This window comes from Dreissena polymorpha, chromosome 4, assembly GCF_020536995.1.
Source record: "Dreissena polymorpha isolate Duluth1 chromosome 4, UMN_Dpol_1.0, whole genome shotgun sequence".
Lineage (NCBI taxonomy): Eukaryota > Metazoa > Mollusca > Bivalvia > Myida > Dreissenidae > Dreissena > Dreissena polymorpha.
The window spans coordinates 91,320,559-91,332,784 of record NC_068358.1 but is presented as its reverse complement, the minus strand read 5'-3'; the positions used below and the strand labels follow the sequence as shown (position 1 = coordinate 91,332,784).

The following is a 12,226-nucleotide window of genomic DNA, read 5'->3' as shown; positions in this document are numbered from 1 at the left end:
TATAGATTGTTACAAAACCTTGTTTATCAATAAAAATAAATGAAAAAAATGGCTTTTTAAAAGTAGTAGTCTTGGATGATATATTCCTCAACGTATAATCTACGACAATCTTTTGAGAAGAAAAACTAAATTTGACTATTATTATACCCCAACATACTGTGATTGGGGGCTAGCACAGGAATTCTAAATTATGTTCCTCGAAAAATAATGGGTTAGCATATTGTTGCTGTTTTATCCAGTTGTCTGGACCATTACTCCCAAAAGAATTGTAAGTTCAAATATGAGATATTTAGGTAAATAAATCTCATTGAAGGGAGTGCAGTGTCCAAGAACGAAAATGATTGCACCACAACTATTAACTATTACACCTGCGGATAAATGACAAGCAATAAAAATTACATAATTGGGTGATGTAGATTAACTTAAATGGATGCTTATTTATTTTATGCTTTCCGGTGATTTGTACATAACTATCAGTGAAATATACTGGTATTTCACTGTTTTAAACAGTGAAAAATAACAGTGAAAATATCGATATTATTCGCTGTTTTTCTGGGAAAATCGATATTCCACCCTATCCAACAAATATTCTCTATATATCCATCCTCTTCAAAAGCATCGTCAAACCAGTACTTTCAGTACTTTGATTTCGAGAAGGTGACAGGTGTCTTGGTCATCACATGCAGATCGCTAATTGCTAATTAAAATACGTGGCCATTGATAGTAATTCTTGCGGCCAATGAACTTTTTCACATTTTTCTTCGATTACATTCAAAGCACCATGTGCTTAATACGGTAAGCATATGCTATACTAATAAGGAGACACACGGTAATTCTTGCGATTCTTTTTATTTTGTACAGTAAATCATTTATTTCGGACATGGTACGTGCACTGGTGGAGCCATCGTCAAAACCCACGATGTATCCCGTCACCACTACAAAACTAACATCAGCTGATCAAGAAGCATGGAATCAAAATAACAGTAATTTGTTGTTTTTCGTACCGTGACCGATATCAATAAAGGGTGTATAGGAAGCTAATTGTGTGTGTGTGTGTGTGTTTTTTCAAACACATGTAAGCTTTTTTATATGTTTTTGTTTAAAAAGTCCGTGTATGCTGCTCGTAAGAAATCGAATTGCGCCATTTTCGAAAAGTATGCACTTAAATACGACGAATTACACCATATTGCGGGTTGGTTTTTCTTACCCAAATAAAAAATAAAATATTTTTCTTCGTTATGAAAATTTTGTTGGTTGTTTGGTCGGTCGCCGTATGGGAAACAAATACCATCATACATTTTTACAAGAATATTAAAGTCAATGTGGGCTTCGACGATGTGATGGGGCAGTTAGCCGACGATGCCCGGATTTGCGGGTGCATGCCTGGAGGTCTTCACGAACACTGGCGGATACATCGGCTCGAAGTCTGGTATCACGATTGTGACAGGGGACTGGGTGTTCATGTGAAATCGCAGTTCCGTGTACAGTTCCCATTGACGGTACAACAGCCCAAACGCCTCTCCAACAAATGTGTCCTGTCCTTGGGTCGGGTACAAGATCCATTGGCCAATACCGTAGTCCAGCTGTAATATAAAGTACGAATTTCCAAAAGGAATAATGCATGAATATTCGTCTTTGACGCGATAGTACGAATTCTTAATGGTTCAATTACAACAGCGTGAAACAACGATGATGAAAACGTCGGAGCATGATGACAATTGCATGACTATTAAAACGCATGTATTACTACTATAACCTGTTTTGTCACCGTGGTTTGATGGTTGTCGTCATCATATTTTCACGTTTTCATCATCATTCATTCGTATGCCGTTTGCGTTTTCGTCATAAAGTTTTAAGACCTATGTCGTAATATTGTATGTTCGCGTTTTAAATAATCAGGTAAGCATTTGGTATTAAACATGCCATTAAATCTCGCGGTAAAGTGCATTTAATATTTACGATGACCACAGGCAAGTTTATGTACACACAATACTGCTGGCATCGTAATCGTACCAAAATAATCACTTTATCCATAAGCATATCACTTGAATGTTAGTTATTAATATTATTTTCATCACTATCATAATCATGCTTATCATCATCATGCTTATCATCATCATCATCATCATGCTTATCAACATCATCATAGTCATCATTATCATCATGCTTATCATGCTTATCATCATCATGCTTATCATCATCATCATCATCATCATCATCATCATCATCATCATCATCATCATCATCATCATCATCATCATCATCATCATCATCATCATCATCATCATATATGTGGCATCAGTAACTTTAGTGATAATCATAAAAAACATATGTACATTATTAACTTGTCATCATGTCACCCGCTTCAATAATTTTTCGTTTAAATTGTTTTAATGTAATGCACGTGTACAATCTTATGTAAGCTTACATTGTATGATAACTAACATACAATTTACAAATGAAACGGTAAGGCAATATGACCTGCAGAAAATTGACGGTGTGGTTAATGGACACAACCAGATCTCCGTAAGCAATGTGATTGTACACGCCCGTGTATTGGGAGAGTGCACGACTCGGTGCTATCGTCTTAACGAATGGTTTTGGTGTGGTGTCCTTGGCCGGAAACCAGGGCTCCGGATACGTGCACACGGTTGTCTCGTTGATGGTTGGTTCCTCGCCCAGTAGAGTGTCCAGGAGGAAACTGAACACAAACACACAACCCTTCTGAGAAAACTTTCGACCAAAAACAAATATAATAAAATGGGTGAAATATGTAAACAAGGGATATACAGAAATAACTTAGATAAACAATTTCTTTCATAAGTTCTAGTTGATTATATTTGTATATACTTCGAATTACTTTATATAGTTAATATAACAATGAATTAAGAAACGTTTACTCAACAACGCATGAGCGTAGTCGAACGACGTTCGATAATAAATACATACATATGCTTGCACTATTAGAATTATGTTTTAACGTTCTCACAATATCGATATCCCTGTGCAAATGATGCATGTCTTGGTTGAAATGTTCATTAAGTTAGGTAATACGAGCATTCTTCACCTGTGCAGCAAGGTTCGTCCGATAAAATCATCGTCTTTTCCATTCATGGTGGTAAACACGCCGATATTAACCTCCGGCAACAGCGTTACAAGAGACGTAAATCCGAACGTCGTACCGGTGTTACGCAGCATGTAGTATCCTGTAAAATGTTGTTTGGTACAATTAAATAATATTTCGACCATATATTATCTCTCTTAGCAGGTTGATAAATTGTATATTGGTCCAACACGTTACAATCCTGTTATTTGTATTTGAGCTAGCCATTGTGAAATTGCAGGGTGTTATTGTCTTTTGTGTCATAGATAGTTTAACTATAGTATTCAACAATAAAATAGTTTATACATATATATTTTAAAAGAAAGTAGTGAAATGTGCAGTCTAGTAGCTTTACATTTGTTTAGAGTTAAACGTGAAACTATGCACTATTTAGAGTATTAGGAACAACGATAAAAGAACGAGCACACCATCTTAAGTCATACAGTTTTAAACATGCTTTTGGCCCAACTGGACATGAGTGTTTTCCGAAATATGCTATGAAAATATAACATATGTTTATTTTACGCTATCTCCACAAATGCACCCTTAAAATGTGTATTATGACCTTAATTTTCCATTTTAACTTACGTGTTTAACCCGTCTATCAAATTCTTCCGAAACGCATAAAACGTAAGATTATGAAACAAAAAAGTCGTGTTTGTACAACCGTCTGGTTATTTGTAATCCTTTTGGTCCATTTTTGTGATTAACAATGGCGGCAAAAACCAAAAGTAGCTGTGACTAAAAACAATTGAAATTGACAATTTGTTAAATTTTGTAGAAAAACACAACACAGTGTAATGTATTGGGTCTGTGACTCAAGCGTATGATTTATTGAATCCCTGACCTTTGGTATTAGACTCTTTCTTTTTTGTTTTTTTTATTTGTAAAAGCCTGTACTGATTTTCAGTAAAATTAAATAATTTATCTTGCTGAATCATAACGATTATAATGCACTTAAAATTGTTAATAAAGTTCCCTTCACATTTTGGTTTAGTCAAGCTTAACACACCAGGATGATGTGAAATATTTTTATTCCGCAGTACTGCTTCTATAAAGATAAAAAAGTGATGATAAAAAAGTTAAATCCTTTAATTCTTTCAATTTTGAATGTAGCCGTTTGATATATTTTGCACTTCCAAAACATGTAACAGAAAGGCTCTTTTATATGCCAATAGAATTTGACACTGTGAATGGAATTTTTGTCTTAAATAGTTATTATTTGTACATATTGTCGTTTACGATTTACTTTCGATATCCACCTCCAGCAATTTAGAGCCATATTATTACGTGAGATTAATTTGAATGTCCTTTTCGATGAAAATAATTATATGCTTGATAATTTTCTAATTTCGATTAATGATTTTTTTAAATCCTATTATGATGATCCGTGAAAAGGTCCTTATATATTTCGTCTTTGAAATTCTTGAGTAAATACACTTTAGAAAAAATGCAATTCAAAGTTTGGCTACATTGGTCATTTAATAAAGATTTAACTTTTCTCTGAAATGAATTAAAATATGGTGTGTGTTTTTAAAGACAATAATCAGATTAACTAATGTTTACTAGTTAGCTTTTAATGTTTTTATTAACTGGCAATGAATGAGACCTTCTTGGTGTAGGTTATGTATAGTTTTCTAGAATATATTACACATTTTATCTGGTTTACCAAAAATTATTTTTCACCGAACTACCAACATTTTTAGTCGTTTTTGCATCACAAGACATGCTCCTTATTCTGCTTATACCGCAGGAAAAGTTGTTGTTACTGTTGGATTCATCATATAAATAAGTATCAAAATTGTTTTTATTAGTTTAAAACGAATGTTTATTAGTCACCGAGGTAAAAAAAGCATTCAGCCTATTGCTTTTAGTAATATTTTTGGACAAAAATAACAGTAACCGAGAGAATGTTTAGCTTAAAGAATACATTACAATCATCTAAATTTTGTTGTTCATTAATGTTTTTTAGAAAGAAACTGAATGTTCTTCCAGTGGGTAGACACATATGATTCAGAAAGAAGGACAAGATACGTGATAAATCTAAATTGTCTGTTTCTAAGTACATTAGTTAATGAGTGAGATAACATTTCATTATTCCTGACACATGATTAATATTAAGCATACTGTGATGAATTACACTAAATAGTTTTCCATTACTATTTAAACATCATCTCCAGAGATCTGTTAACATATAATGGAATGCTTTCTTATATGAAATAACGTTAGTTAATTAAGGCACGCTATTATTGTTCATTTTTCAGTCTTTAGAGGCTGTAAACAGAAGAGTTATCTGTGAAATGTTGGAAACATATTAACGATCTTTCTTACATCTAGTTTGTTTGACTTTCTTATGTAGATACGTGATTGTTGCACATATTTGATGGCCCTTTTTGTCATTTTAAATAATTTAAACGTTCATTCTAATCATATTCATTGATAGATTTTCGATTCCAGTGACATCTGTGACCCTTGGACGATGGCAGTTCACACTCAATGAGTGTATTTAAAGCTGGCGACCCCTAGTGCATTACAAATTTTGTATCCCAGGGTATGATTTGAATTAACATCGTAGAGGGCCACTATATGAGGCTTCATACAAATTATAAAAGCCTTGGACTGGTTTTCAGATAATTATATTTTTAAATAATATTATCCATATAGGGCAATGCAAAACCGGTGTGCCTTGTCATGAATACACTTGGTAAAGGATCCAAATGATATGTACCGTGTAAGATTACAATGACCAAACATCTGGGCCGATGATTGAACAGATTCGACGAGGGACCAACATACAATGTTACATACCAAATATAAGACATAAAGACCATGCCATTTCATAATGTATTTTTTTGTAAAGTTATCATGGTTAAACATTTTACCTTGCCTTAATTAATAAACTTAGTGGATCCACTTGGAGAAATTTCAAAAAGGACTATTAAAACATTCATGTACAGTGACAATAAACATCTGCCCGGTAGTTCAGGAGGGAAAGCCGATTAAATTTAAACGGCGGATGAAAATCAAGGTATTCCAATAGCTGACAATAATCTGAAATCAACATACTCCTAGGGCGGAACAACTTTTGACCCAAAGGTAATGTTGTCACACAAAAATCGGTAGGGCTTCAATATACAATGTCACAAAACAAATACTGAATCCCTGGCTCTTGCCGTTGCAGATGATACTTTTAACTGACTGACTAATGTATCTCATCTATTTGTTTTTGTTTTAGCGAAGTAATAATATCCTTTACAGTTTTTATCTGTCGCGAATCCGAACTTAATAGGGATGAGCGATAATAGCTGTGTTAGCGGTCCGGGTTTGGTTACGTGATACTTTTTGAATACGCCTGTATGAAATTCACTATGGGGAAAATGTTTTATTTGCCTTATGTATCGCTTCAAACAAATAAAAAGACGTATTCTAACGTAATTAATAAAAAGGACAACTTGTTGAGAATTATTACCATATACGCGGAGTGTTGCTTGATGGTTTACAATTACCATACATAAATCAGATTTGGGTGTTTATTTTGTCAATAGTTTGGATTTAGTGTGGTTGTTCTTTTTAGAAACCGTAAAGGATGCGGCGTAATAAGCCTGTCCACCTCGGTCAATCTAGGCCCTTTCTACTTACCTTTGTAATGTCCAGTTTTCCATCCGAATGCGTAGCCCGTCTCTGTGACAGTGAAGGGAGCCAGTGGCCTCTGGAAGATCTTCATTGCCTTTGAGGGTCGAATGACCGTCTGCGGGGTGTGTATCTGTTGGAGGTCATCGGCGTTCAGCACTTGCTGCCCGCTCTGACTGCGGCCGTTTGCCAAATGCATGAGCATCCACTTGGCGAAGTCCTCCGAGCCGCTCATTATACCGGTAGATCCGGCGTAATAGCTCCATTGTCTTAACATATATACACTTTGATAAAGTGCTTACTTTGGCTCTGTACAATTGTTCGCATTCTGTTAATCACATTTAATAGATCATTGATGTGTTATAGCTCTTGTCATTTAAGGATTGTTATTAAAAGTATTTTTTATGTGTGCGTTCGAGTATTACTTTCTTGATATAACTAGCACTTCAGCGGTCCCTAAAATAATACATTTATTCTACGTAACTAAGGACCACACGCTTCTATGGTGTTCTCGACCATGCGACCAAAACCTTCTTAGACAATATTTAACTAATAATTTTTTGTATCATTTGTAAATATTAATACGCATGATTGTCATTTAAATTCAACAACGAAAACGGACGCATATGGGAAACAATGTAAGGGAATTTACGAGGTAACAGTTCTCAAATCTAATTCAACGGAATGACTTATAACCCTTGAACATTAAATTACTAGATTACATATTCACCAAACAATTTTCATAATTCAGAATAGTTAACAGAAGTACCGTTTCGAGACTTGTGAGCGCTTCAATAAGTCACAGGCTTTGATGCAATCGAGCTTAAATAAATAAGTTCAAACTATCATAAGTCTTGTAGCAGTTAACAAAGCATATTTCATTATCCGAATAACTTATTTTGAGAGCTTTCACCCCAGGTATCCGCATTAACATAAACAAGTAATATTGCAACGTCGATGCATGCACGACTTTATGGGTCCGCCAACCGTAGTCCGAAACTACTACTTACTTGTAAACCTCTTCCGGAACAGGGACCAACACACCGTTTATTTTGTCATCGTTGTAACCTGTGGCCACGACCTAAGCCCTTCTGTCGACGCGAAACGTGAAGTCAGAGTTGCGCATACCTGCATTAAGCATCAAGGACTCGTAGTATTTACGAACTATGTGATTGTTTTTGTTAAAGTAAATTATTATCGTTCCGAATGTAAATAAAATAAAAATAAAAATAAGTTTACCTAGAGGGTCAAAGAAGGTCGTTTGGATGAGATCTTCCCAAGGTTTCTCATCCAGGACCTCGCTTATATAAGACAAAATTGCATAATGCAGGTTGCTGTTGAGGTAACGCGTTCGGAACTTGTAGATCGGTGGAAGATACCTGATGCGTCTGAAAAAAGTAGAATTAAAATGTGAGTTTTAATGAGCTTACATCTTAAATACAGAATATAATATATATATATTGTCGATACGAGAAGGATCTTGGCATAAAAGGTTAAAAAAATAATACCATAAGACCTTTAATGTTAATAGTATGTACATGTATGTATTATTATCATTTGACCAGCAATGTTCTAGTATCTGTTCCCTTTTAAATCGGAATTTAGTTGAACCCGATAAACTACAAGTACAAACCTTGTCGCCTCTTTTCGCGTTAGGTTCTTATCCAGGCGCAAAAGCTGATTGGTCGGTACGCCCAGACAGTGCGTCATAAGGTCACGTTATTCGTGGGCTCGCTATCGTTGTACGCAAAACCTTCCTTAATAATGTCGCCAGGTTTCATGTATATGGACAAGCTGAAGTTTTGAAGGCAATTTAAAATTGATAACCTACTAAATTATTGTAATTTGATAGTCAAATGTTAAAAAAGGACAGCGGATCTAAAACAACACAATTTCAAAACTTCAGTATTGAATAACGATTTGCTAACATACACAATTGTGTGTATGTCTGTTATCCCTCCGAAACTCAAACAATTAAGGATGGAAACATTTATAAGGCACCGTTCTATTTATAGTATACGGTACTAGCTGTGATTTTACATGTCTGTATGACTAATAATACCCAGACGGGTTTGTGTCTACGCGTCGCGAAATTTGAAACGTTTTATATTTAATATATAAAGAATAAGAACACGTTTGAAGTACAGATCAAGCAACAGCTTTCAGTATGTTAAACTTCTTATTGTTATGAGCGATTGATGGGTATGTTAACATTTTGTATCTATACTAGACGACAAAGAAAAGACATGGCAATGCAACAAAACCATGTTTTCAAAGCTTTTCTAATTAATTTACTTGTTTTCAAATGACCGTGTTAATTCCTTTGCGGTTCTGCTCGTAAGCTCCCTGTTTTGTTGCAATGTGACTATGTTATCTTGACTTTTACACCATTGGCACCAAATGAACTCCAAAATCAGTCCTCCATGTATGCAACTTACGTACAAAATGTTTGCTCAATACCTCCAATAAACCCTATGTTTATTAGCGGAAAACGTTCTTCTAAATTTTTACCCAAATGCAAAATCTAGCTATCTCTACACTTAAGTATGTAAGAAAACAATCTCTTAACAATAACTCAAGTAATTAAGCATGGCCAGTTTTTTACCCGAAAATCCCAAAATACTATTCCCAGAATCAAGCTCGCTATATACAGTTTCATTGAGATTGGTCATTGCAACTTAAGTTATTGACTGAAAATATTCACATGTTTCCCGTTTAAAAAAGTTGCAGTTTATTTTACCTCAACGTGCATCTTATATATCCCAAGCCATCTGTGCATGCAAGCTACCTACGCGCACAATTTCAGTGCAATTCCTCCATTTAAGCGGAAATTGTATGGTAAATTTAAGTAACAATATCATTGACCTTGTCTAGACTAAAATACATTTTATAGTAAGGTCGTTCAAAATGCTTGTTATTTTCAAAGTGTGATAAATAATGGTCAATATAATCTAAAGTAATTGACTGGAAACCACTTGTTTGACGCCCCCCCCCTCCCCACCTGACCAAACTCTTATAAATAGCAAATCGTCAAACGCACCACACGATAATCCGGGGAGTGACCGCGCAGCGCTCTCAGTGCGTCGGTAAGTTCTGCAAAAGTTTTGATCAAACGAATATATTTGTCTTACGATTTAGAAATCTTGCTTTTAGTACATCGTCCTTTAAGTACATGTAGGTACTGTTTATTGACATGACAAAAATATGACATTTCATATTGTGTTGAGTATTTGAAATAAAACAAAACAAAATTCGATGAAAATATACGTTATCCTACCGTATTGTCAAAGAGATTATATGCCAACATCTTTCCTACTTCCATAGCAACACTACGTACCTAGCATAATTTAAATTAACTTCGTGTGCTTATTAACATTTCGATAAGCTTTTCAATCTGAAAGAACGAAACAGAAACGACAAGTGCGCAGTAAACATGCGCATATAGATTGCTATTATGACTAATTTATGCTGCACAAAAATTGATACAATGCGATCCGTATTTGTACAAACCCATATTGGACATATTTGATACATATATGGTCAAGATGTTATGGAAATGTCAAGAAACATTCCATATGCAGCACTGTAAGGAATTTTGAATTGATTGACGTGTTTTTAGTTTTTTTAATCCTTGAGTATGCGCGCATTTGTGAGTACATGGTTGTATGCAATTGTTATTTAATCCTATACCATTTAAATAACATTTAAAATCAAATTATGTATGGCCAATGTGGGAGCAACGTGCCGCATTTGGAACTAAACAGATTCCTTAACAGTAGATCAAAATTAGATAGGAAATACCAAGCTTTCAGAAGGGCAAACAGTTAGTATGCACAAACGATTATTGCAAATCTACATGGTAAATAAAACAAAACGTTTTATGCATGACGTTGTTATTTGACCTTATCAATCTGCCATAAATTCATGCACATTTCAGCATGTTTCCTTTGATACTATCTAGATTTGTGTACGATTTGCATTATATTCATGTTTGTGTACACAGTTTGTTAAACATGTTGCAAGGAGGAGGTAGCCATGAAATGCAGAACGTAAATATTTAATGTTTTCTGTATTATGTACTACATCATTTAACAACCATAAATACAATGAGCACGAAAGTTTAAGTAGGCGCGAGACAACGATCCGATAACGGAGATTGGAAGACATATTATGTCAAAATCATGGCAAAATGGCGACAAACACTCTTATCCGCAATACAATGTTGCTGTTAAATGAAGTTGGACATCTCGAAACATTTGTTTTGTCAAAAATATGCCATTTAGCTCAAAATAGAATGTATATCGGCCGTCTTTAGTGAACCCATAAAGTTCTCATATGCAACCAATATAGGACAAATATGCGTCTTTTTGGGTAAACTCGTTTGCCAAACCCATATGTTACCAATATGGTTCACATTTTTATTCTTTTGTTCGATGGGTATGTATGTCGTTCTGGAAAATATTCATATTATAATGCGCAAAAACGCCTGAACCATATGTAAATACGTCAGCGCGGCAAGTATTGTCAGAAAGGAAATCATCTGAAGTATATTTTAAGAGGACGACTATGCATGAGACAAAATATTTACATACCTTCTGGGCCTTTCGTTTTTAATGAAAACTTATTAGGTGACTCTGATGAATCGATATAATGAGACCCTTGTGATCACCAATAACCTTAAAACTCGTTCAGGACATTTAGATGATGCCATATCAAATGTGAGAGGTCGCGATGAGGTAATGGATATGATTTCCGCTTTGCGACTTGGGAGCTCCCAGGGTTTGATCTTACTTGTTGGAGTTTTGGAGGTCTTGACTATCGACACTCGAGTGTGTCTACGTGCGCCCATACAATTACGCTAAATACAGTATATACTGTTTACCTCCATAGGTTACATTGTCTATGGAAAATAGAGCTTTGTTAATCTGTTTTCATTTATAAGTAATTCCTTTCTTAAAATGTCCTAACAAATGTTCCAATGTTTAAGGAGGCGATATGTTTTATTGAAAACTTGACGACAAGCACACGCACTTAAAGACAAAAAAATTGACTATATTCGCTCATAAAAAGTGCGCATTAGAATTGTTTTTTGCTGAACTGTGCTGTTAAATAATAATGACCAATCAAATTGAGATTCATGAAAACAACTCATTTTATATTACATTTTTTGTAATTATAGCGTAATTCGGATTTACCTCATATTATTATGCTAAAAATGTGGTATCCCAAAACCATAAATATCAAAACTTACTTCCGCTCACGCAGCTGTTTAAACATGAGCCCGATTGAAAAGCCTTGGCCATGGAAGCTAATCCGAAGAGCGTTTGGCTGGTCACTGGTCGTCTGTTCGTCCGTCTGTCACGCCATAGCCGTCGGCAAACACCACCTGGCCGGAAATCGTGCAGATAAAAAACGGGAATAACGACATATCGGAAGGATAGGTTGACATTCGAAAAAACAAACAAACACTATGACTTACAGTTAAATAATTAC

At 34.9% G+C, this 12,226-nt stretch overlaps 1 protein-coding gene across 1 annotated transcript; it reads right to left on the bottom strand.

Annotated features, from left to right (window-relative positions):
- Nucleotides 1–833: 833 nt before the first annotated feature.
- Nucleotides 834–12,136, bottom strand: LOC127879483 (uncharacterized). The gene is made up of 8 exons (XM_052426335.1): nucleotides 11,985–12,136; nucleotides 8,367–8,527; nucleotides 7,973–8,121; nucleotides 7,744–7,861; nucleotides 6,743–7,002; nucleotides 3,068–3,206; nucleotides 2,482–2,701; nucleotides 834–1,583 (listed from the first exon to the last, which is right to left on the bottom strand). Exons 5-8 carry the CDS (start codon nucleotides 6,966–6,968, stop codon nucleotides 1,350–1,352), a joined length of 819 nt encoding a protein of 272 aa, XP_052282295.1. The 5' UTR covers nucleotides 6,969–7,002; nucleotides 7,744–7,861; nucleotides 7,973–8,121; nucleotides 8,367–8,527; nucleotides 11,985–12,136; the 3' UTR covers nucleotides 834–1,349.
- Between the last annotated feature and the right edge of the window lie 90 nt (nucleotides 12,137–12,226).